The sequence below is a fragment of the Bubalus kerabau genome, chromosome 11 (assembly GCF_029407905.1).
Source record: "Bubalus kerabau isolate K-KA32 ecotype Philippines breed swamp buffalo chromosome 11, PCC_UOA_SB_1v2, whole genome shotgun sequence".
Taxonomy (NCBI): Eukaryota; Metazoa; Chordata; class Mammalia; order Artiodactyla; family Bovidae; genus Bubalus; species Bubalus kerabau.
In genome coordinates this window covers 30,763,652-30,786,791 of record NC_073634.1, presented here as the reverse complement: position 1 = coordinate 30,786,791, position 23,140 = coordinate 30,763,652, and the positions used below count along the sequence as shown (strand labels likewise).

The 23,140-nt window shown below is 36.6% G+C and overlaps 1 protein-coding gene across 2 annotated transcripts in view; it reads left to right on the top strand.

Moving 5' to 3' along the window:
* The window catches only part of SRBD1 (S1 RNA binding domain 1), a 238,441-nt gene that overhangs the window by 18,035 nt on the left and 197,266 nt on the right, over positions 1–23,140 (top strand). For both annotated transcript variants that reach the window (XM_055539987.1, XM_055539986.1), the window contains exons 5-9: positions 2,243–2,409; positions 6,595–6,712; positions 7,774–7,912; positions 11,936–12,032; positions 13,357–13,492. In XM_055539987.1, the coding sequence (XP_055395962.1) occupies positions 2,243–2,409; positions 6,595–6,712; positions 7,774–7,912; positions 11,936–12,032; positions 13,357–13,492 (657 nt within the window). The remainder of the gene's footprint in view (positions 1–2,242; positions 2,410–6,594; positions 6,713–7,773; positions 7,913–11,935; positions 12,033–13,356; positions 13,493–23,140) is intronic.

Here is a 23,140-nt window from a genome sequence, read left to right as displayed (position 1 = left end):
CAGAACGTTACCAGCAGCCTAGAATCTCTTTATCCCCTTCTCAATCCTGTGTCCCCTTTCCTAAAACCACTCTTCTGACTTCTAACATCATACATAGTTTTTCCTTTTGCAGTCTTTAGGAAACTTATTTGTGTGGTAAAATAAGTGATGTAATGAAGTCAATAGGTTAGGGTGAAGAAAACAGCAGTAAGAGAGCATTTCAGAAGGGAGTATCCAGTTGCTGGTTTGATTTTTGAAAGAATAAAAAATTCTTTCTCTCAGTGCTAGTCATTTAAGTGTTATTTAATTTAAATATAAGTTATTTTAAACTGCAGATGCTGCCTGGATTATTAAAGCAATAGTTTAGTTGTTGATACCCAGAAGTTTTCTTTTTTAACTGAGAAGATGGGAATATAGACTTTGAAGAGTAAATTCTTAGGCCACTTGGAGAGAAGGCCATTTTGTTAGGGGTTTTGGACACCATGACGGCACCATGTCTCCTCTGCAGTGGGATTCAGGAAGAGAAGTGAGACAACTTGATTAATTTGTACTTTTGCCTGAAGAATATCATCTTGCTTTGCCCACAAATCAAATTTTCAAAGAGGAGTAAATAGCTTGTGGGACTTTTGGCCATTTACTTGACTTCTTTGAGCATCAGTTTTTATATCTGTAAAATGAGAATCAGTTCAGTTCAGTTGCCCAGTTGTGTCCGACTCTTTGAGACTCCACGGACTGTAGCCTGCCAGGCTTCTCTGTCTATGGAATTTTCCAGGCAAGAATACTGGAGCAGGTTGTCATTTCCTACTCCAGGGGATCTTCCTGACCTAGGGATCAAACCCATGTCTCTTGCACCTCCTGCATTGGCAGGTGGATTATTTAGCACTGTGCTACCTGGGAATCCTGCAAGAACAGTAGAAGACAATCTGGGTTGTGGGGAAGAAATGAAGAGTAATACTTTTATGAATGCAGTTTGAGATGCCTAATAGGTTTTCAAGAGAATACATCAGGTAGCTTACTTAAATGAGTCCAGAGCTCATGCGGAAGAGAGCAAGGGCTGGAGATATGAAGCTGACTTTCTCACCAGAGAGTTGGTGTTAATTCATCAGAGTGCATAATAAGATGTAGGCCTAAAGGATTTCAGGTACACAGAGGAATGAAAGTATCCTCAATAGTCTCTGAAGTTCAGCCATTTATTTCATCTGTTGTTTTGAAATTTAGTCTGTTTTATATATTGCCTTGATTTTGTTGACAAGTTGATAATGACAGTTCTTTAATACGTTTTGAATTTTTCTTTAATTTTTGGCATATCTCGAGCAGTAGGATTGAAATAATAATAAAACATATACCTTTCATGCTTTACTTTAAAAATCCACTTAGGTTTTGAGAACAGTGACTGAAATTGGATTTTATTTTTTCTGTTCTCCAGGCTGACTTCTCTGAACTTTTCTGCTTACATGTGCCTTTTGCTGAGACCTATAGACTTTTAAAAAAATAATTATTTTGAATATGTGGTAAATGGGAATCATAGAAAATGCCAAAGACACAGAAGGATCTTCCTGCCCTAGCTCTAAGTCAACCAATTACCTTTCCCCCAAATAAGCCATGTTCCAAGTTCTTGTAATTCATTCCATATCAGATCATACAAGAGTAAGTTACATGGTATTCTTCTCCATGGGTGTATAATTTATTCACCAGTTCCCCATTGTAGACTGGTTTTTGCTGACTTCTACCAGACTAGAAAAAGTTCTTCAAAAAATATCACTGTAAATAAATATCATTTTCCAGAAGTATGAATATGTCAACAAAATTCCCAGGAGTGTAATTGCTGGATCACAGAGTTTATGCATTATAAATTTTGATAAATACTGCCAATTGTTCTTCCTCCAGAGGTTATAGCATTGTACTTTCTCATTAGCAATAATTGAAAGTGCCTTTTCCCATCATTTATGCCAATACAATGAGTTACCAACTTTTTAATCTTTGATGCCAATCTGAAAGGTTAAAAATGCATATCTCATTGAGCCCTGTAGAATTTGGATGATACAAAGTGGTTTTTATTGGGTTTTATTGAATTAGTGAAATGACTATTCTGTGATTATCAATATATATTCTATATTTCATGCAATTCTCTTTTTTAAAAACCACAGCAGTTAGTTTCTAAGTGACTGGAAAACATTATTTGATATTATATTTTAAACCATATATTATAATATAGATGTTTACTTTTCAGGGTTTTAAATCACTAAATGTGCTTAATTTGCAGGTTTTATCTGAGAGAACTGATATTGAACTTTGGGTTTGTGCCAATATTATCCGTCTCTTTAATGATGATAACACAATTCCCTTCATTATACGTTATCGAAGAGAGCTTATTAATAATCTTGATGCTGATTCCTTGAGAGAAGTTCAACAAACTCTAGAGGAGCTACGGTAAGAAACCTGGGCAGGGGTGAGCTTTGTGTAAGGGGAAAGAGGGTATGTGAGCTGATGAGGGGAAGCAGTGAGAAAGAGAGTGATAGTATATTTTAACAGTGCCGATATTTTGTTTTCTTGATTTATTGTAATCTGAATATAGTCAATCCCCTCCTAAAAGAGAAAGCCAACTTCATTTTACTTATTTAGAGGTATTCAGAGTCCCTCTGCTGGTGTGTTCATGCAAAGCTTGGGCATGAATCTGCAAAAGGTTGTTTGCATTATTAATATGAGTTTGAATGTCATCTTCTCTCACAGAAGTGATTTTGCATAATGCAAAATTAGAACTACCAGCAGGAAACTCAGGAAAATACAGTTTGATCTAAATCTTCAATAGCTTTTGTAAAACTGTCCTCTTAATAACTTTAAAGTCCCTATTAAAAGGCGAGTTCTTTGACAGTATCAAGTTTGCTAGGAAATAATGTATATTTCCCTTTTCTATTCTTTTAAAGGATATAGTAATTTAATGGTAGTGGATTGTAACTTGTTTATGATTATAGAATGGAAAACACCCTTTAAAAATATTATTCCTGTGGACTTATTGTAAGAACTCAGAAATAAGCATACCAGAGACTATAAGCATCTAACTATATTATTCGGTAGAGTTTATTTAAACACTCTTCCCCATTCATTTATTTACTACATGTATCCTACTTGCCAGGTTCTGTGTTGTTGATACCTGTGTTCTTTAACAAGGATCTGGTTTAAATTGGATATAATCTTACCATCAAGCCATTCTAAAAGCGCTAAGGATTATTTTTATTAATAGAACAAGCCTAATAATTTTGGAGGGACTTGCATCTCACTAACATTTCTGTCCCTTTTGTGGAATTTCTTTTGGTGCCAGGAGGATTCAAATGCTAATATGTTGAAAGTTATAGTTCACTGAGAAGCAGAATCAATTAGCCAACCCAGAAGTATAAATGACAGTTTAATCAAGTGGTTTCAGAGTCAGATCTTCCAGGGCTAGTCTAATATAATCAAGCATAAAGGGCTGCAAATCGGAGATGACAGATCCTAAGAGGGCCAACCACTGCTCATCTCCAACAGATCATAGTATGCAGTCTTTTCTACTCAAATTGCTGGATCTTCCCATTTTTGAAAAAAACCAGTAATCTGAATTTTGATGTAAAAAATTTTGTAGGTCAAGCAAAATCATCTACAGGCCACGTCTAGAAGTCCAGCAGTTTACAAATTCTGAAGTAAGCTCTCTGTTTGGTTGAAGGCAAAGTAATGAAGAAAATTTAAGGATTTAGGGGTGTGAATTGGGGAGAGTGTCACAAAAAAGCAGGAATAGTTTACTTAAAAAAAATTAAAAGTATTCTACCAATTAGTTTTTTATTGAGTGAGGGACAGATAGGAGCTTTATGTCAAGATTACCATTATTATTATTATTTTCTTTTTCTCTAAAAAGCATTTCGGCTACAACAGAATTCAATTTCTAGACATCTATTAATAAAGGAATACATTAAATATTAGTAGAGGATTATTTCTCTTAGTAAGTGTGGCAATGATTAGTAGTGACTTAGAAGATCTTTTTATGTCATACAGAGATTTCTTTTTGGTAATTAGGTATGGTATCTGTTTTTCTTAAGCTTTTTCTATGACTAGAGCATGGTTTTCAATGTGTTAACTGCTACTCATCAATGAGTAATGAAACTAATTTAGTGGGTCATTACCACTTTAACAAAAATGAAATAGAGAATAGGAAATATGAGTGCAGTTTCTGTAGTAAAGGTAAATATTGTTTGATGAAACTATCATGTGTTTATATAACTTTATTATTAGGTTGGTGCAAATGTAACTGTGGTTTTTGCATTGTTGAAATTTGCTGTTTGATATTGAAATACATTCTTAATAAATGTGGTTATGGTTATATATCTTTTTTTTTAAATTTTTTTATTTTTAAACTTTACAATATTGTATTGGTTTTGCCAAATATCGAAATGAATCCGCCACAGGTATACATGTGTTCCCCATCCTGAACCCTCCTCCCTCCTCCCTCCCAATACCATCCCTCTGGGTCGCCTCAGTGCACCAGCCCCAAGCATCCAGTATCGTGCATCGAACCTGGACTGGCGACTCGTTTCATATATGATATTACACGTATTTCAGTGCCATTCTCCCAAATCATCCCACCCTGTCCCTCTCCCACAGAGTCCAAAAGACTGTTCTATACATCTTTTTAATGTGCATGTCTCGCTTTATGTTTTTTTGCTGATGACTTATTACTTACTGTTTATTTTATATTTATTTTGGACTATGGAAAAGATGCTAGAAAAAAGCAAACTTGAGCGATTTTCTTATTTGAGTTCAAAATGGGTCATAAAGCAGTGGAGATAACTCGCAACATCAGAATGCATTTGGCCCAGGAACTGCTAACGAACGTGTAGCGCATTGGTAGGTCAAGAACTTTCACAAAGGAGATGAGAGCCTTGAAGCTGAGATGTGTGGTGACCAGCCATTGGAAGTTGACGATGACCAACTGAGAGGACCAACAAAGCTGATTCTCTTAAAACTATGTGAGAAAATTGCTGAGGAACTCAGTGTCAACCATTCTATGGTCATTTGATGCATTTGAAGCAAATTGGAAAGGTGAAAATGCTTGATAACATGGGTACCTCATGAGCTGACCAAAAATTAAAAAAAATCATTGTTTTGAAGTGTTGTCTTCTCTTCTTCTCTTATTGTGCACAACAGCGACCCATTTCTTGATCAGATTGTGACGTGTGATGAGAAGTGGATTTTATATGGCAACCAGTGACGACCAGCTCAGTGGTTGAACTGAGAAGAAACTCTAAAGCACTTCCCAAAGCCAGACTTGCACCAAAAAAAGGTCATGGTCACTATCTGGTGGTGTTTCATCCATTCCAGCTTTCTGAATCCTGGTGAAACCATTATATCTGCAAAGTATGCTCAGCAAATTGGTGAGATGCACCAAAAACTGCAATGCCTGCAGCTGGCTTTGGTCAACAGAAAGGACCCCATTCTTCTCTGCAGCAACAACTGACTGCACGTTGCACAAGCAACACTTCAAAAGTTGAATGAATTAGCTACGAAGTTTTGCCTCATTTAGCATGTTCACCTAACCTCTCACGAACCGACTGCCACTTCTTGAAGCATCTCGACAACTTTTGCAGGGAAAATGCTTCCACAACCAGCAGGAGACAGAAAATGCTTTTTGAGTTTGTCAAATCCCAAAGCCGCTTTACAGATTTTTATGCTGCACAAAAGAGCAGGCTTATTTCTCATTGATAAAAATGTGTTGATTATAATGGTTCCTATTTTGATTAATAAAGATGTGTTTGAGCCTAGTTATAATGATTTAAAATTCGTGGTTGAAAACCCCAGTTACTTTTGCACAAACCTAATGAATATGAAATTATATGTGTACATATTGGGTTGCAGGGTAAAATATATTTCTTACTGAGAGTCCCTGTTAAAAAAGTGAATTAAAAAATGACTATGGTTACGGACAGTAAACTTCCTCTGAAGATGCCTCGCCTCTCCCTTATATGCAAGTGAGTGGCTCCTTGGCCTTTTGTCAAAGTGATCCTGGTAGACTTCAGTCTCTGAAAGCAGTCTTGGGCTATCAGGAATGTAAAAGACACAGAGAGGTGTGATCGAAGGACTGCATATTTCTTCCTGTTTAACTTACAATCTGCTGCCTTTGGGTTTTGTTTTTTTTTCATAAGTAGATTTAGTTTTCTTTTCCATCAATCATTTTTACTAATTAATATTATCATCTCTCTAACTTTCTGCCTGTTATTTTATCAGTACTATTATTAGACAGAGATTATAAATAATAACAGGTAATAAAATAGGATGAGAGGTTTTAATAATAATATATTCTAAAATATCAAGATTTTGAAAACCAAGGAGAGACTAAAATACTGTTTCAGCTTGAAGGAGATTGTAGACACATAGCAATTACATAAAACTCATTCTTAGCTGAATTTAGTATCAAAGACATTATAGGAACAATTGGTGAAACTTCAATGAGATCTGAGTGTTAAAATATAATATATCAATATAATATCAAACCCAGGTCTCCAGCATTGTGGGCAGATTTTTTACCAGCTGAGCCAAAAGGAATCCCATAATATCGATATTATTATATATTACAAAAATTTTTATTTTCAGGGCTGTTGCAAAGAAGGCTCATAGTACAATCCAAAAAATTAAAAAGGAGGGGAAGATGTCTGAGTGCCTGTTAAAAGCTTTGCTGAACTGTAAGACTTTTGAAGAACTAGAACACGTGGTAAGGAACCCTTTTTATTTAATGTAATACCTACCTGAATATATTATAATTTGTGTCTTTTTATAGTTAAAAAATAGCTAGAAATAAAAAGCCACAGAGTCATCAGCCACCATCGTTATTTAATTCAACAAAATATTCTTTATTCAGTAAACATCTTTTAAGCCTTTTTTTGTGTGTGCTAGGCACTTGGATTTACAAAGATGACTAATATATAATCCTTGTCTTCAAGGAATTCCCAGTCGAGTAAGGAAAAAGAGTAGGTAACAGAAATGAGAAGCTTGAGGGAGAGTGCTAAGCTGGAGACACAGATGTGAATGTCTTCAGCATGTAGTTGGTATTTGGAGCCATGAAAATGGAAGAGTTCACTCAAGGAAAGATCATAGGGTAAGCAGGTCAGGGTAGACCATTGAGGAAAACTAACTTTTGAAGCATGGATAGAGGAAGGGATAGCCTAAGAAGGAAACGTGGAAAGAATAATGAGAGAAGTATGAAGAGAATCAGGAGATAAGGTACCCATGGGATTGAGGCAGAGAGTCATAGAAGGAGGTAATGATCAGTGGTCTTAAGTAATTAAATATAGCAGGGAGTTTTGGCAAGATAAGGACTGGAAAATGTTTATTTGGTAATTAGGGGATCATTATGGCTCTTTGTGATACCACTTTCAGCAAGGTGTATGGAAAGAGAAGCCAGGTGGAGGTGGGTTGAGTAGTGAACATGTACTCAGAAGTAGAAGCATTGTGTGTGGACATGTTTTAGAGGAGCTTGCTTGAGTTGAGAACTTGTAGTCCTTGCAGCCCAAGCATTGAGTTTGTAAAGGGAATGAATCCAAGCAAATAGCTAACTGTAAGCATGTAGGAAAGTATAAAGCATTTGATAAGGAATAACTGTTTTTATACATCTTGTATTCTTTGTTAGTATTAATTCCTCTCTGAAGGAAGAAGAAAGAATTGAAAAGAGGATGTCTTTAGCATTCTTGCATGTCCTCTCATTTTGTGTCCTAATTTTAACTTTTGCTTTTTAAAATGTATTGATTTGGTATGCTTTCTGACTTTTTACCCTAGTCAGCGCCATATAAAACTGGGAGCAAAGGCACCAAAGCCCAGAGAGCAAAGCAGCTGGGATTAGAAGGAGCAGCCAGGACACTGCTGGAGAATCCAGGGGAGCTGAGTCTTCTCTCTTATATTAAACCCAATGTGAAAGGTACTTAATTGTTTAAAGAGGTCGCTCCTGTTTCTTTTCTGATTTAAAAACTTAGGTTAAAAAATTGTTTCATTAAGTAATACAAAAGAATAGTATAGCATATAAAGGGCAAATTATTCTAATAAAACAAATCCCAGTATATCTCTTTCTTAGCCATTTAGCTTTCCTTTTTTGATAAAGTGTATGTTCTTGTCTTTTGCTCATTTTTCTGTTGTGTTGTTTCTCTTTTTTCTTATTAATTTGTGAGTATTTTTTAGATATTCTCTCTTGGAGTTATATATGTTACAGATCTTTCCTCCCAACTTGCAACTTCTCTTTTCACTTTGTTTATGGTATCTTTTGGTAAATAGAGTCTTAGTTTTATCATAGTTAATTTATTTATCTTTTCAGTTTTATTAATCTTGTCTTTTAAGATAATTGCTTTTTTTTCTTTTTAAAGAATTCCCTTTGCATCCAAGATTATGCAGATATTCCTATATTCTTTTAAAACCTTTATCCTATTTCTAAAAACTTATAAAGATTTTACAATTAAAAACGCATATCTTCTCTTTAGAAAGAATTTCAACAATTCAGACAGACATGAATTGTAAAAGAAAGTCCTATTCCCACACTTCTGCTCTCCATGGTAAAATGCTTGTCTTTTTCTGAAGTGTATCTTCGTATCTCCCTGTGTGTACATGTACAGGAAAGGATGAAAGAGGAAAGGGGTAAAGGAGAGATATTTCTAAGAAAAACCCAAGAAAAGTGCAAATGATACATGCCAAGGTATATTGGTTTTATTGTCAAAATGAGCCTTGAAGTGAGAGCTTTTTAAGTAAGAGTGGGGGCTTTTTTTAGGGAGTGCTCTGACAGGATTGAATGGGGAGATTGATGCTCTAGGGATCACTGCTCTCATTCTAGTTCTTTTTGACATTCTGTTCTTTAGGCTGGGAGATTGTCTGTAGGGGGCAGTCTCTGGTAACAAAATCTGCAGGATGTACTAAACTGTAGAGAAGCAGCGTACTGAAACCTGTGTTTTTTTAAAAAATAATCTGGCAAATACAGATTTGCAGTTGGAAAAATTGAGTATGTGTGTCTGTGAAAATATGAATATCTGCTCATACCCAAATACACCCACCTTAATATCTGTATTGAGAAGGGCAGTAATGATAAGAAAAAGCAAATTTGTATTATTTGAATTTAGAAATGGGTTGAAATGAGTAAAATTCAAGTTTAATTTTTTAATGTGTATTTTCTGTTATATTTTCAAATAGTTGCAACTTTAATATTTTAATGTTAGCTGCAACTATTTAACCAAGCATTGAGGTTAGCCACAGTGGAAACTATCTGAGCCCAGTGTTGGTATGTTTTATTACAAATGTTGGAGCTTTCAAAATGTTAGATGCACAATGATTTATGGTTTGTTTTATTTTTATCTTCTGGTCTGTTTCCTTTCCTTCTACTCTTCACCTCCTCTGGGACAAAGTTTTCCTTAGTTCACACACATACTGAAATCCTATTCAGTATGTCTGATAACCTTATATCTTTTAATTGTCCTGTGGGGTGATGCTCATGCACTATCTGATGATGAGCACTAGGTGATACTTCTGATAATGGGGTAGGTCAGGCCCAGCACAGTTACATATCCCAGAACCCATCTAGCACACATACCAGAACTTCTCTGTTTGCTTTTCTTTTCTCCCTTTTTCTTTTACTCTAATCACAAACATAGTATTGTAATCAATTCTAAACAACTTTGAATTGCTTTTCAAAGTTTGCTTGGAATGTTTTTCCCTTCTGTCTCTTCCTTCTTTATGCCACATACATCCTCATTATCACTCTCTGTTCCTTACTGTTTTTCTAAATAAGTATTTTCCTTATTGCCATCATTCCTCAAAGAAGTATTTCAGAAACCAGATATTTCAGTGTCGCCACCCCCCCAACATGGGAGGCACTTTTAATTACCACAGACCAACAAGAATTGGTCCGAATCAGAAAGATAGCCTGTGCTACAAATGGACTACATCCTAGAAGGTCCAGAATATCCCTGTACAAGGAGGAGTAGCTAATTGCCCCTTTGTAAGTAAGATGAGGTGGTGCTAGTGCAGATAAGCTGAGGAGAAGTGTTCAGTTTTTTAATTGTGGAGGTTTGAAGAGCATGTGGCTGTAAAGCTTTCACTGCAAGGCAAGGGATATGATTTTCTGGTTCTCTGGACATTATTTTCTCCTGATTTTACTGAGGTGCTAAACTTTTTGAACTCTTGTTATCCTTGGCTGTATTAAGCCCCAATGAACAATTCTCTCTGATGAGACAAGGTGCTTTTTCAAAACACACAAGACTCTCTTCCAATTCTCTCTCCCTAGTTGGACTGAGATGGGGGGTTTGTAATTTGGATGAGCTTTTGGAATGGCTGAATGTTTCTACCTGCTGTTAAGCACTCTGGCTCTGAGGTGGTTCAATACACCTCCCTACCAATGTTTTTTTTAAGCTTTAATGAGTATCAGAATCATCTGGGATGCTCTGTAAAACAATAAAATGCCACAGTCTAGAATCTATATTTTTAGCAAGTATGTAGTATAATTTTATTTTAGGGTCCTTAGACTATACAATCCATTGTTCTAGAGCTTTTGAATAATTTTAATTACATATGGTTCATTAAATTCATAAGGTTTACAAATTGTATCTCCCTCAATGATGTGAACTTTTCAAAAACTCTTTGTTTTAATCACCAAATCTGTAATTTCCTCTTTCTGTTCTCTCTCATTAATTGATCTCATTGTAGGTTCCCCCTTTACTACTGACTTCTCACCCTGGTACTCTCCTTAAACTTTGAGTGATGATACTCTGAGGTACTTTTGGACCCCAGGAATGAGTGCATAGTGAGTAGTTTTCTAGGATAAAGACTGGTCTAGTGAGAAAGCTAACACAGAACAGACATCTACTGACTGCTTACTATGTGCCATAGCTGTTCAAAGTTCTTATATATATAGCCTTCCACCTATCAAAGATTGTTCCTGAAAATTGCCTCATAGGGAAAGTCTCTTAAAATGTAAATAGGATACCTATTTCAGTTACCAAATTTCCTTGAAATAAATGCAATTACATCATTAGTTAAGATCAGTTATCATAATGCAACCCAACAAGTTATTTCCTCTTTATTAATTATTCTGTAAGTCTGTCCTCCTGCTCTCTTTGTCTTTTGAACCTGTTACTCATTAAATCTGTGCTCTTAGAAAAACATGATACTCAGTGCTTGTGTAATTGAAGCTTTAATGCAAGAAAAAGCTTTAATGGAAATAGAACAATAAAGACAAAAGAAATGAAGGAATGCATTGCAAATGATTTCTTGATATATTCTGATATTGCAGGGACCATAATATACAAGACACACTGCTGTAAATTAGCAAACTGAAAGCACTCGGAGAGAACTTAACATACCATTAGTAGACAGTTCAGCTGTAAGATGAACAGCCACATAATGACTCTTGTTTTGTGCTTATTTGAGATTTGAGACCTATTTCAAATAGGTATTGAAAATGTGAATAAATGCCTCATAAACAAAATTGGGATATTAATAAAATTCCTTGTAAAGGAAAATTTTTATAACTGGAATGAAGTAGTATACCTTGGGATATGACTATTAATATGTATTTCCTATAACCACACTTAATATTTGTAAATAGTTCATGAAGTAGATACTATTATTACCATTTTCATAGGAGTCTGAGGCACAGAGAGGACAAGTAACTTGCCCAGCACACATTTGGTAGATGGTAGAGCCAGGATTAGACCAGGCAGCTGGCTCCAGACTTGCATTTTTTTACCACTAGGTTATATGGTATGTTAAGGCCCTGTATTACTGTTTCTGGAGGCTTGTTTTCAATGCTGAGGGAAGCTTGTCACTGCTATGATATTCTTCTGTCTTAAATTTGTCGGTTTAAGGTTTTATTTTGACTGGAAAAAATTTATTGTGATTTAATTATAGATTTAAAAACCAATCTCTAGTTCTTGCTTTTGTTTTCCTTCTTACCCTTCTCCTAAAGGGCTTTCAGCACTCCAGGATATTGAAACAGGAGTGCAGCATATTTTAGCAGACATGATTGCTAAAGACAAAGACACACTTGACTTCATTCGGAAATTGTGAGTAACTCTTGGAGAGTTTTCTGCTCTGTGGACACATGCTGTTAAGGGTTGCACAGTTAGTGCTAATTCCAGTGCTCATTAAAACTTTACTTTCAGACTTAAAAATTTTTTTAAATTTTTTTAGTAGCAGAATTCTTTGTTCAAATAACAGAACCCGAGTACATGAAACAGATAAAAGTAAAGTTGTTTTGATTGAATTCTGGGCATGGATCCTGGAACTCTGCCTGTTCATCCTCCTTATTCTGAAGCACCTCAGCAGAGGCCTCTGAGGAACATGGTTTAAAAACCACTGCATGATGCAGTATATGCTAGAGAGCAATTCATAACTATTTAGAGTGGGTGGCATTGCTTTTTATATGTACTTAATTTTATAATATCTCATTTCTAGTATTTACTAGTGGTTGGATTACCTTGGAAATGTGTAATATCAGGTATGGATAAATGTGATGACCTCAAAATGAATTTTAGGTGATGGAGAGAGCAGCTTATCCATAGTGTCACACAAATTTATAAGAAAGTAAAACCTTTTGACCTAGACACTACTTGGGTTTATGGATTTTATGCCTCCTAAAAAAAAGACATTATTTAAAAACCCCATTTTTAGGTACTCTGTCTTTCCTTTTCTTCTGTATATCGAAAGACAGTTTTTGGTATTTTTTTTTGCAGAGGTCTGTTCTTCCTCTCTCTTAATATCTCTAGCTGTGTGAGCTGTGCAGAGGAGAGCAAAGGTGGAGATGAACCAGTTGACTACTGTTGCTTATCAGGGCTTTTGTTGATATAAGGGAGAAAAATTTTCTGTTTTCTCAGTAGCCCTCATAGAAATGAGTTGAAGTAGAAGAATTGCCCAGGTTTTTAAGTGTGTTTTTATAAGTAATCATACTGCTGAAATTTGGTTCAATTTCTAAATTGTCGTTGGAAGCTGTCCTGACATATTATCGTTTCCCCTCTTTTTAGCTTTAAATTGGTTCTGACTCCCTAACTCAGTGGTTAGGAAAGGATGATATCTAGGCCAGAGTTATTGGTCTCTTGGGTAACTGCAGGTAGTATCTCAACTCATTTAGATATTTTATAGGAGGACTGGGTTGATACATAAATAGATTTGTGCTATGCTAGGTATGCTAGACCTATGCTAGCATGAATAAGTGAGGAGTCCTTTTTTCATGGGTCAGTATCATTTTTATAGTTGAGCATCATATATAAAAAAATCTTATTTGGTAATTCTTGTTTACTTTTTTGCTAATCTTATTTCTGTATAATGTGTTTCTTTACTGAAATACATGTTAATAACTACTTGTGGTTGAATACTTGTGTATCTGAACAGGTGCCAAGATAGATATATTCATATCCAGTCATCTTTGGCAAAAGTGTCCTCAAAAAAAGTAAATGAAAAAGATATTGATAAGTTTCAGCTCTATCAAAACTTCTCATGCAATATAAGAAACATCCAACATCATCAGGTAAATAAGGAAACTGCTTATTCATGCTGATAGTAGTAATAATGATAATTCTTCAGATTTGTTTATTACTTTTTTTACTAAGGAATTAAAGAATTTTAAATCAGCTATTTTTTCCTTCATATAAATTTTTATAATTTTCTTATATCCTCTGCATTTCACAAATGGGAATCTCAAGACCCACAGAAGTTAGTAAATGATACTGAGAATTATTAGCAGAGCTAAAAATATAACACTAGGTATCTTGGCTCTCTGGCAGGTGATCTTTCTTATTAGACTTTCCTTCCCAGGAAAAGATTTGATCTGGATGTGAGCTCAATTCTGGATCCTTTCCATTTGAAATACAAATTAGAGATACCTGATTTAGAATAAAGTATGAGAAATCTCACCTAGTTATATAAATTATAGTCATTATATCTGTCTTTTAATCTCATTTTTCATTTTACTAATTCTTATCCTAATTGTAGTTATAGGTTATATGTGGAATGTTGCTTAAACTTGTAGAAAAAAAATTTTGTTTTACAAACCGATAATACAATAACACTAACTTTTATATTTACCTGCGTAGCTATCTTTACCAGTGTTCTTTATATGCTTTTGAGTTACTGTCTAGATTTTATTTCAGCCTGGAGGACTTCCTGTTATGTTTCATGTAGGGTGGGTCAATCCCCTCAGATTTTGTTTTTCGGGAAAAATCTTAATTTCTCCTTATTTTTAAAATTGATTTTTAGTTGTGACAAAATACATATAACAAGCTTTACTATCTTACCTGTTTTTAAGGGTACAGTTTAGTAATGTTAAGTATATTGACATTATTGTGCAACCAATCTCCAGGTTTTTTGTTTTTTTTTATCTTGCAAAACAGCTTTTGTGAATGTAGAATTCTTGGTTGACAGTTTTTTCTTTCAGCACTTTGAATATGTCATTCCATTATCTTTTGACATACATGGTTTTGATGAGAAATCAGCTGTTAATCTTACTAAGCCTTCACATATGATGAATTACTTTTCTTGCTTCATTCAAGATTCTCTTTAGCTTTTGACAATTTGATTATAATTTGTCTTGCTGTGGATCTCCAAGTTTATTCTTCTTGAAGTTTGTTATGATTCTTGGTTGTGTATATAGATGTTTTTCATCAAAATTGGGAAAATGATGGCCATTATTTTTTCAAATATTCTTTGAGCCCTTTTCTCTCCTGAGTTTTCCTGTTAAATGTATGTTGGCATGCTTTAGAGTATCCCACGAGTCTCTTAGGCTCTGTTCATTTCTTTTCTTTCTAATCAGAGTGTAATCTCAGTTGACATATCTTCCAAGTTGATTCTTGTTCAAATAGACGATTAAAACCCTTAAGTAAATTTTTCATTTCAGTCATTGTACTTCTTTGCTCAGGAATGTCTCTGGTTCTTTTTTATGATTCCCAATTCTATTGATATTCTGTATTTGTTGGGACAGCATTCTCATGGTTTCTTTTAGATCTCTGTCTATGATTTCCTTTAACTGAGCATGTTTATAACAGTTTAAGTTCAGTTCAGTTCAGTTCACTTGCTCAGTCGTGTCCAACCCCATGGACTGCAGCACTCCAGACCTCCCTGTCTATCACCAACTCCCGGAGTTTACCCAAACTCATGTCCATCAAGTCAGTGATGCCATCCAACCATCTCATCCTCTGTCGTCCCCTTCTCCTCCTGTCTTCAATCTTTCCCAGCATCAGGGTGTTTTCACATTAGTCCGTTCTTCGCATCAGGTGGCCAAAGTATTGGAGTTTCAGCTTCAACATCAGTCCCTCCAATGAACACTCAGGATTGATCTTCTTTAGGATGGACTGGTTGGATCTCCTTGCAGTCCAAGGGACTCTCAAGAGTCTTCTCCAACACCACAGTTCAGAAGCATTAATTCTTCGGTGCTCAGCTTTCTTTATAGTCCAACTTTCACATCCATACATGACTACTGGAAAAACCATAGCCTTGACTAGACAATTTAAAGTGTGTCTATTAATGCCAACGTCTGAGCTTCCTCAGAGACAGTTTCTATTAGTTTCTTTTTTCCTGTGAACGTTTGCCTGCCTTGTAATTTGTTGTTAAAACTTGGCCGTTTTAATAAGTTGTCAACACTGAAAATCAGGTTCTCCTCCTCCCCAGCATTTGTTTTTATTGCTGTTATTGTTTTGTGGTTTGTTTAGGGACTTCTAAATTGTTTCTGTAGTCTGTATTCTCTATCATGAATACACAGAAGTCTTTGGTCCATTAGCTTAGTTGACATCTGGTTACTTGACAGAGATTTACTTAATCCCTGGAGCCAAAACAAATAACTCTCTCCCCATCCTGTGTATTTGCTCTCATTGGGACTATCATCAACGTTTAGTGAGTGTGTTTACAGCTCTACCTTAGCCTTCACTTCCTCTTTACATGGAACTCAAAGGTCAGACAGAAGTGAAAGGTTAAGGTCTTCTCAGAGCAAGTGTCTTGTCTAGTCCTGAGTACTAGACAAGACACATAACCTCTAAGATTCCCTAAAATATGCAGAAATTTAAAAAAGCCTCTTTCCCTCATGTGTCTCATTTACTGGCTTCTTCCTTTCCCAGTTTTCTGGTCTATCTGATGTTGCTCTAATTATAATTCCTTATCCCCAAGTGTCCCTTTACCTTTGAGACTGCAGCTAACACATTGCCTTTAAATACTTTGGACAGATACCACCCAGGAAATGACATATGTCCTGGGGAAGCTCTGAGACAGGCAAAACAAGGGCAAGTCCTTGAGCCAAACCCTCAGGAAGCATGAAACAGACCGAACCACATAATCACAAGTCTTTAAGAATAAGGTCCATATTGCTCCCTCTAGTACTTAGCAACCTGCACCAGAAAAGTAGGCTCTTATCGGTACCACCACTGTTGAACTGGAGAGTGGAGGATGGTAAGTGGGTACATTAAAAGTGCTGTTTTACAAAAATTCTGCAGCTTCTTTCTTCTTTTAGTGTTCCTCTGTTTGTTATAAGTTTTCTTCTTTTTGTGTTCCGCTGGTTGTTGTAAGTTTTTGATTGGATTTCAGAGTTATGAAAAAATTGAATCTGACTGTTTTATGCCAGCTTGTTACTTCTGTAAAGGTTTGGATTTTAGAATTTCCTCCTCGCCACTTTGGTGATACCACATTTAACAGCATGTATTCCCCTGTTCTGTTCTAAAACCAGCATGTGACTTTAGCCTTATAAAGTGTTATCTTGTTTAATATTTTTTAGTTTGAAGTCTACTTTGACATCAGGATTGCAACTTGTATTTTCTTAATGAAAATTGATTCCACCCTTGTTTTCATCTTAACTTTTCAATTATATGAAATGCTTGCCCTTAGTTCTTTTGCTAAAAATTTCTAGTCTTCCTTTAGCTGATTGAAGCTGATTCTCTAGTCTAGTATGGAGTTGGCAAAACTTTTCTGTAAATGACCAGAGAGAAAATACTTTAAACTTGGTAGGCTGGATGGCTCTTCCTGCAAATTCACAACTGCCACTGTAGCAGGAAAGCAGTCATAGATAGTACGTAAGGGAATGAGCACGGTTGTGTTTTTAAAAAAATTCTGTTTGTGAAAACAGATGTCGGATTGGATTTGGTCCATGGGCCATAGTTTGCTGGCCTCTGCTCTTATATTAATGTTTTCTCAAGATTTTATGTGTATAGTACAGGCATGCCTTATTCCATAGTGCTTTGCTTTATTATGCTTTGCAAATACTGCCTAGTTTACAGATTGAAGGTTTGTGACAACTGTGTGTCATACAAGTCTGTTGGCACCAGTTTCCAACACTTGCTGATTTATGTCTCTTTTGTCACATTTTCATAATTCTCACAATATTTCCAAGTTTTAAGTGTTTGTTATAGTGATCTGTGATCAGTGATCTTGGATGTTACTATTGTAATTGTTTTGGGGTGCCACAACCACACCTGTATAAGACAGCAAACTGAATTGATAAGTACTGTGTGTGTTCTGACTGCTCCACCAACCAGCTGTTCTCCTTTCTGTCTCTTCCTTGGACCTCACTGTTTCCTGAGATACAATACAATAATATTGACATTAGGCCATTTAATTATACTACAGTGGCCCCTAAGTGTTCAAATGAAAGGAGGAGTTTCACATCTCTCACTTTAAATCAAAAACTAGAAATGATTAAGTTCAGTGAGAAAAACAAGCCAAAAGCTGAGATAGGCCACTCTCTAGCCTCTTGTGCCAAATAGGCAGCCAAGTTGTGAATGCAAAGGATACATTCTTGAAGGAAATTGAAAGTGCTACTCTAAGGAACAAAGAATGATAAGAAAGTAAAGCAGCCTTTTGATGATATCGAGAAATTTTCAGTGGTCTAGGTAGAAGATCAAAGCAGCAGTAACACTTCCTTAAAAGTCAAAGCCTAATCCAGAGCACGGGCCAAGCTATCTTTAACTCTGTGAAGGCTGAAAGTTGAGGAGGCTGCAGAAGAAAAGTTTGAAACTAGCAGAGGTTGGTTCATGAGGCTTAAGGAAAGAAGCAGTCTTCATAACTTAAAAGTGCAAGCTGGGGACTTCCCTGGTGGTGCAGTGGTTAGGACTCCATGCTTCCACTGCAGGGGGCACAGATTGAGTCCCTAGTTGGTGAAATAAGACGTTTTGTGCTATTCAGCTCAACCAAAAAAAAAAAAAAGAAAAAAAGGTGAAACAGCACATGTTAATGTAGAAGCTGCAACAAGTTATCCAGAAAATCTAACTAAGATAATTAATGAAGGTAGCTACAATAAGCAACAGATTTTCATTATAGACAAAAAACAGCCTTATACTTGAGGAAGATGCCATCTAGGACTTTCATAGCTAGAGAGGAAAAAAATGCCTGGCTTCAAAGCTTCAAAGGATACGGTCTCTCTTGTTAGGGACTAATGCAGCTGGTGACTTGAAATTGAAGCCAGTGCTCATTTACCAATGCTCTATAAATGGAACAACAAAGAAGGCCAGGATAACAGCACATCTGTTTACAACATGGTTTGCTGAATACTTTAAGCCTACAGATGAGTTCTACTGCTCAGGAATAAAGATGCCTTTCAAAATATTATTGCTCATTCACAATGCACCTAGTCACCCAAGAGTTCTGATGGACATGTACAATGAGATTAATGTTGTTTTCATGCCTAACACAGCATCCACTCTACAAGGAGTAATTTTGACTATCAAGTCTTGTTATTTATGAAATGCATTTCAGAAGACTATAGGTGCTATAGAAAATCCTCTGATGGATTTGGGCAAAGTAAATTGAAAACCTTAGAAAAGATTAAAAAATGAAGATCATGGCGTCTGGTCCCATCACGTCATGGCAAATAGATGGGAAAACAATGGAAACAGTGACAGACTTCATTTTGGGGGGCTCCAAAATCACTGCAGACGGTAACTGGAGCCATGAAATTAGAAGACACTTGGTCCTTGCAAGAAAAGCTATGACAAACCTAGATAGCATATTAAAAAGCAAAGACATCACTTTGCTGACAAAGGTCCATCTAATCAAAGCTATGGTTTTTCCAGTAGTCATGTATGGATGTAAGAGTTGGACCACAAAGAAGGCTGAGCACTAAAGAATTGATGCTTTCTTATTGTGGTGTTGGAGAAGACTCTTGAGAATCCCTTGGACTGCAAGGAGATCAAACCAGTCAACCCTAAGGAAATCAGCCCTGAATATTCATTGCAAGGACTGATGCTGAAGCTGAAGCTCCAGTAGTACTTTGGCCACCTGATGTGAAGAGCTGGAAAAGACCCTGATGCTGGGAAAGATAGAAGGCAGGAGGAGAAGGGGACAACAAACAGAGGACGAGATGCTTGGATGGCATCACTGACTCAATGGACATGAGTTTGAGCAAGCTCCAGGAGATGGTGAAGGACAGGGAAGCCTGGAGTGCCGCAGTCCATGGGGTCTCAAAGAGTTGGACACAACTGAGGGACTGAACAACAAGAAAGGATTCACCATTCTAGATGCCATTAAGACCATTTGTGATTTGTGGGAAGAGATATGGTATCAATGTTAATAGGAATTTGGAAGAAGTTGATTTCAGTCTTTATGGGTGACTTTTAAGGGTTCAAGACTTCAGTGAAGGAAATAACTGAAGCTATGATAGAAATAGCAAGAAAGCTAGAATTAGAAGTAGAGCCTAAAGATGTGAAAGAATTATCATCTCGTGACTTAACTAATGGATGAGGAGTTACTTTTTATGCATGAGCAAAGAAAGATGTTTCTGTGAGATGGAATCTGCTCCTGGTACAGATGTTGGAAAGATTGTTGAGATGGCAACAAATGATTTATTAATAGAATGTTACATCAGCTTTGTTGGTAAAGCAGTGTCAGGTTTTGAGGGGATTGATTCCAGGTTCTACTGTGGGTAAAATGCTGTCAGCATTTGCCTGTTACAGAGAAATTGCTCCTGAAAGGAAGGCTCAATTGATGTGGCAAACTTCATTGTTGTCTTATTTTAAGAAATTGTCATAGCCACCCCAATCTTCTGCAGCCACCACCCAGATCATTCAGCAGCCATCAAAACTGAGGCAAGACCCTCCACTAACAAAAAGATGATGACTTGCTGAAGGTTCAGATGATAATATTATTTAGCAATGAAGTATTTAAAATTTTTTTAAAATATTTATTGAAATATAGTTGTACAATTTTATATAAATTGCAGGTTACATATATTAGTTCACAAATTTTAAAGGTTTGTTTATGCTCCATTTATAGTCATTATAAAATATTGGTTATATTTCCTGTGTTGTATAGTATATCCTTGTAGCTTATTCTATACATAGTTTGTAACCCTTTAAAAAAAAAAAAATTGTCAATTTTTATTTCATTTTTTGACTGCTCTGCATCTTTGTTGTGGCATGTAGGCTTTCTCTAGTTGTAGAGAGCAGGAGCTACTCTTTGTTGTGGTGTGAGGACTTCTCACTGTGGTGACTTCTCTTGTTGTGGAGGATGGGCTCTAGAGCCCTAGCTCAGTAGTTGGGCACACAGACTTAGTTGCTCCATGGCACGTGGGATCCTCCTGGACCAGGAGTTGAACCCATGTCCCCTGCTTTGGCAGGTGAATTATTAACTACTCGACCACCAGGTGGAGAAGGCAGTGGCAACCCACTCCAGTACTCTTGCCTGGAAAATCCCATGGGCAGAGGAGCCTGGTAGGCTGCAGTCCATGGGCTTGCTAAGAGTCAGACATGACTGAGCGACTTCACTTTCACTTTTCACTTTCATGCATTGGAGAAGGAAATGGCAACCCACTCCAGTGTTCTTGCCTGGAGAATCCCAGGGACGGGGGAGCCTGGTGGGCTGCCGTCTATGGGGTCGCACAGAGTCGGACACGACTGAAGCGACTGAGCAGCAGCAGCAGCAGCAGACCACCAGGGAGGTCCCTAGTTTGTACCTCTTAATCCCCTTCCCCTATCTTTTCCTCTCCTCCATTCCCTCACCCCACTGGTACACTAGTTTGTTCTCTGTATCTGCGAATCTTTTTTTGCTATATTCTGTAATTTGTTGTATTTCTATATTCCACATATAAGTGATATCATATAATATTTTTCTTCTCTATCTGGCTATTTCACTTAGCATAATACGCTCCCTGTTCATCCATGTTGTTGCATATGACAAAAATTTTGTTCTTTTTTATGGCTGTGTGTGTGTGTTGATATATACCACATCTTCTTTATCCATTCTTCTGTTGAAGGACACTTAAATTGCTTCCATATCTTGGCAATTGTAAATAATTCGGCTTTCAACATTGCGGTGCATGTATCTTTCTGAGTTAGTGTTTTTGTTTTGGATATACACTCAGGAGTGGAATTGCTGGGACATATGACAGTTCTACTTTTAGTTTTTTGAGAAACTTCCATGCTGTTTTCCCCAGTGGCTGACCAATTTACATTCCCAGCAACTGTGTACAGTGTTCCCTATTCCATATCCTCGCCAACATTTGTTATTTGTGTTCTTTTTGATGGTAGCCGCTTTTAAATTAAGGTATGTACATTTTTTTTCTTTTAAGACATACTGTTATTGTATACCTAGACTACAGTATAATATAACTTTTATATGCACTGGGTAACCAAAAAATACGACTTGCTTTATTGTGATAGTTGCTTTATTGTAGTAGTCTGAAGCTGAATCTGTTTCAGTATCTCTGAGATTCACCTGTATTCTCTGACTTTATGACACAGTCACAATTGTTTCCTTTGTCCTTGATACTTGAAGGACAGCTTTGCTCAGTATAATATTTTTTCCTTGCATTTCCTTTCCTTATGTTTGTCAAATATGTTTCTCTGTTGTCTTGCTTTGCATGTTTTTATTTGCTTGTTTGTTTTTGGAAATCAGATGTCAGTCTCATTTTCTGTTTTCTAGAAGTACTGAAGATGTGGGTCCTGTGTTGTTTATTCCTTTACTTTATTGATTTATAGAAGGATGAGGGAGATTTGGAATCAGGACACTGCCAATGTTCTTTAAACCTGGAATTCCTCAAGAAATCATTTAAAAAATTTATTTTGTCTTCCTTTCTGAATTTTACTATTATAAGGAGAAGATAATGAAAAAGACATTGTACAGGAGACAGGGAGCAAGACCATCCCCAAGAAAAAGAAATGCAAAAAAGCAAAATGGCTGTCTGAGGAGGCCTTACAAATAGCTGTGAAAAGAAGGGAAGCAAAAGAGAAAAGGAAATTATACCCATTTGAATGCAGAGTCCCAAAGAATAGCAAGGAGAGATAAGAAAGCCTTCCTCAGGGATCAATGAAAGAAATAGAGGAAAACAACAGAATGGGAAAGACTAGAGATCTCTTCAAGAAAATTAGAGATACCAAGGGAACATTTCATGCAAAGATGGGCTCAATAAAGGACAGAAATGGTATGTACCTAACAGAAGCAGAAGATATTAAGAAGAGATGGCAAGAATACACAGAGAACTGTACAGAAAAGATCTTCATGACCCAGATAATCATGAAGGTGTGATCACTCGCTCTTAACATAGAGCTGGACATCCTGGAATGTGAAGTCAGGTGAGCCTTAGAAAGCATCACTACGAACAAAGCTAGTGGAAGCGATGGAATTCCAGTTGAGCTTTTTCAAACCCTGAAAGATGATGCTGTGAAAGTGCTGAACTCAATATGCCAGCAAATTTGGAAAACTCAACAGTGGCCATAGGACTGGAAAAGGTCAGTTTCATTCCAATCCCAAAGAAAGGCAGTGCCAAAGAATGCTCAAACTACCGCACAATTGCACTCATCTCACGTGCTAGTAAAGTAATGCTTAAAATTCTCCGAGCCAGGCTTCAGCAGTACGTGAACTGTGAACTTCCAGATGTTCAAGCTGGTTTTAGAAAAGGCAGAGGAGCCAGAGATTAAATTGCCAACATCCGCTGGATCATGGAAAAAGCAAGAGAGTTCCAGAAAAACATCTATTTCTGCTTGACTGACTATGCCAAAGCCTTTGACTGTGTGGATCACAATAAACTGTGGAAAATTCTGAAAGAGATGGGAATACCAGACCACCTGACCTGCCTCTTGAGAAACCTGTATGCAGGTCAGGAAGCAACAGTTAGAACTGGACATGGAACAACAGACTGGTTCCAAATAGGAAAAGGGGTACGTCAAGGCTGTATATTGTCACCCTGTTTATTTAACTTATATGCAGA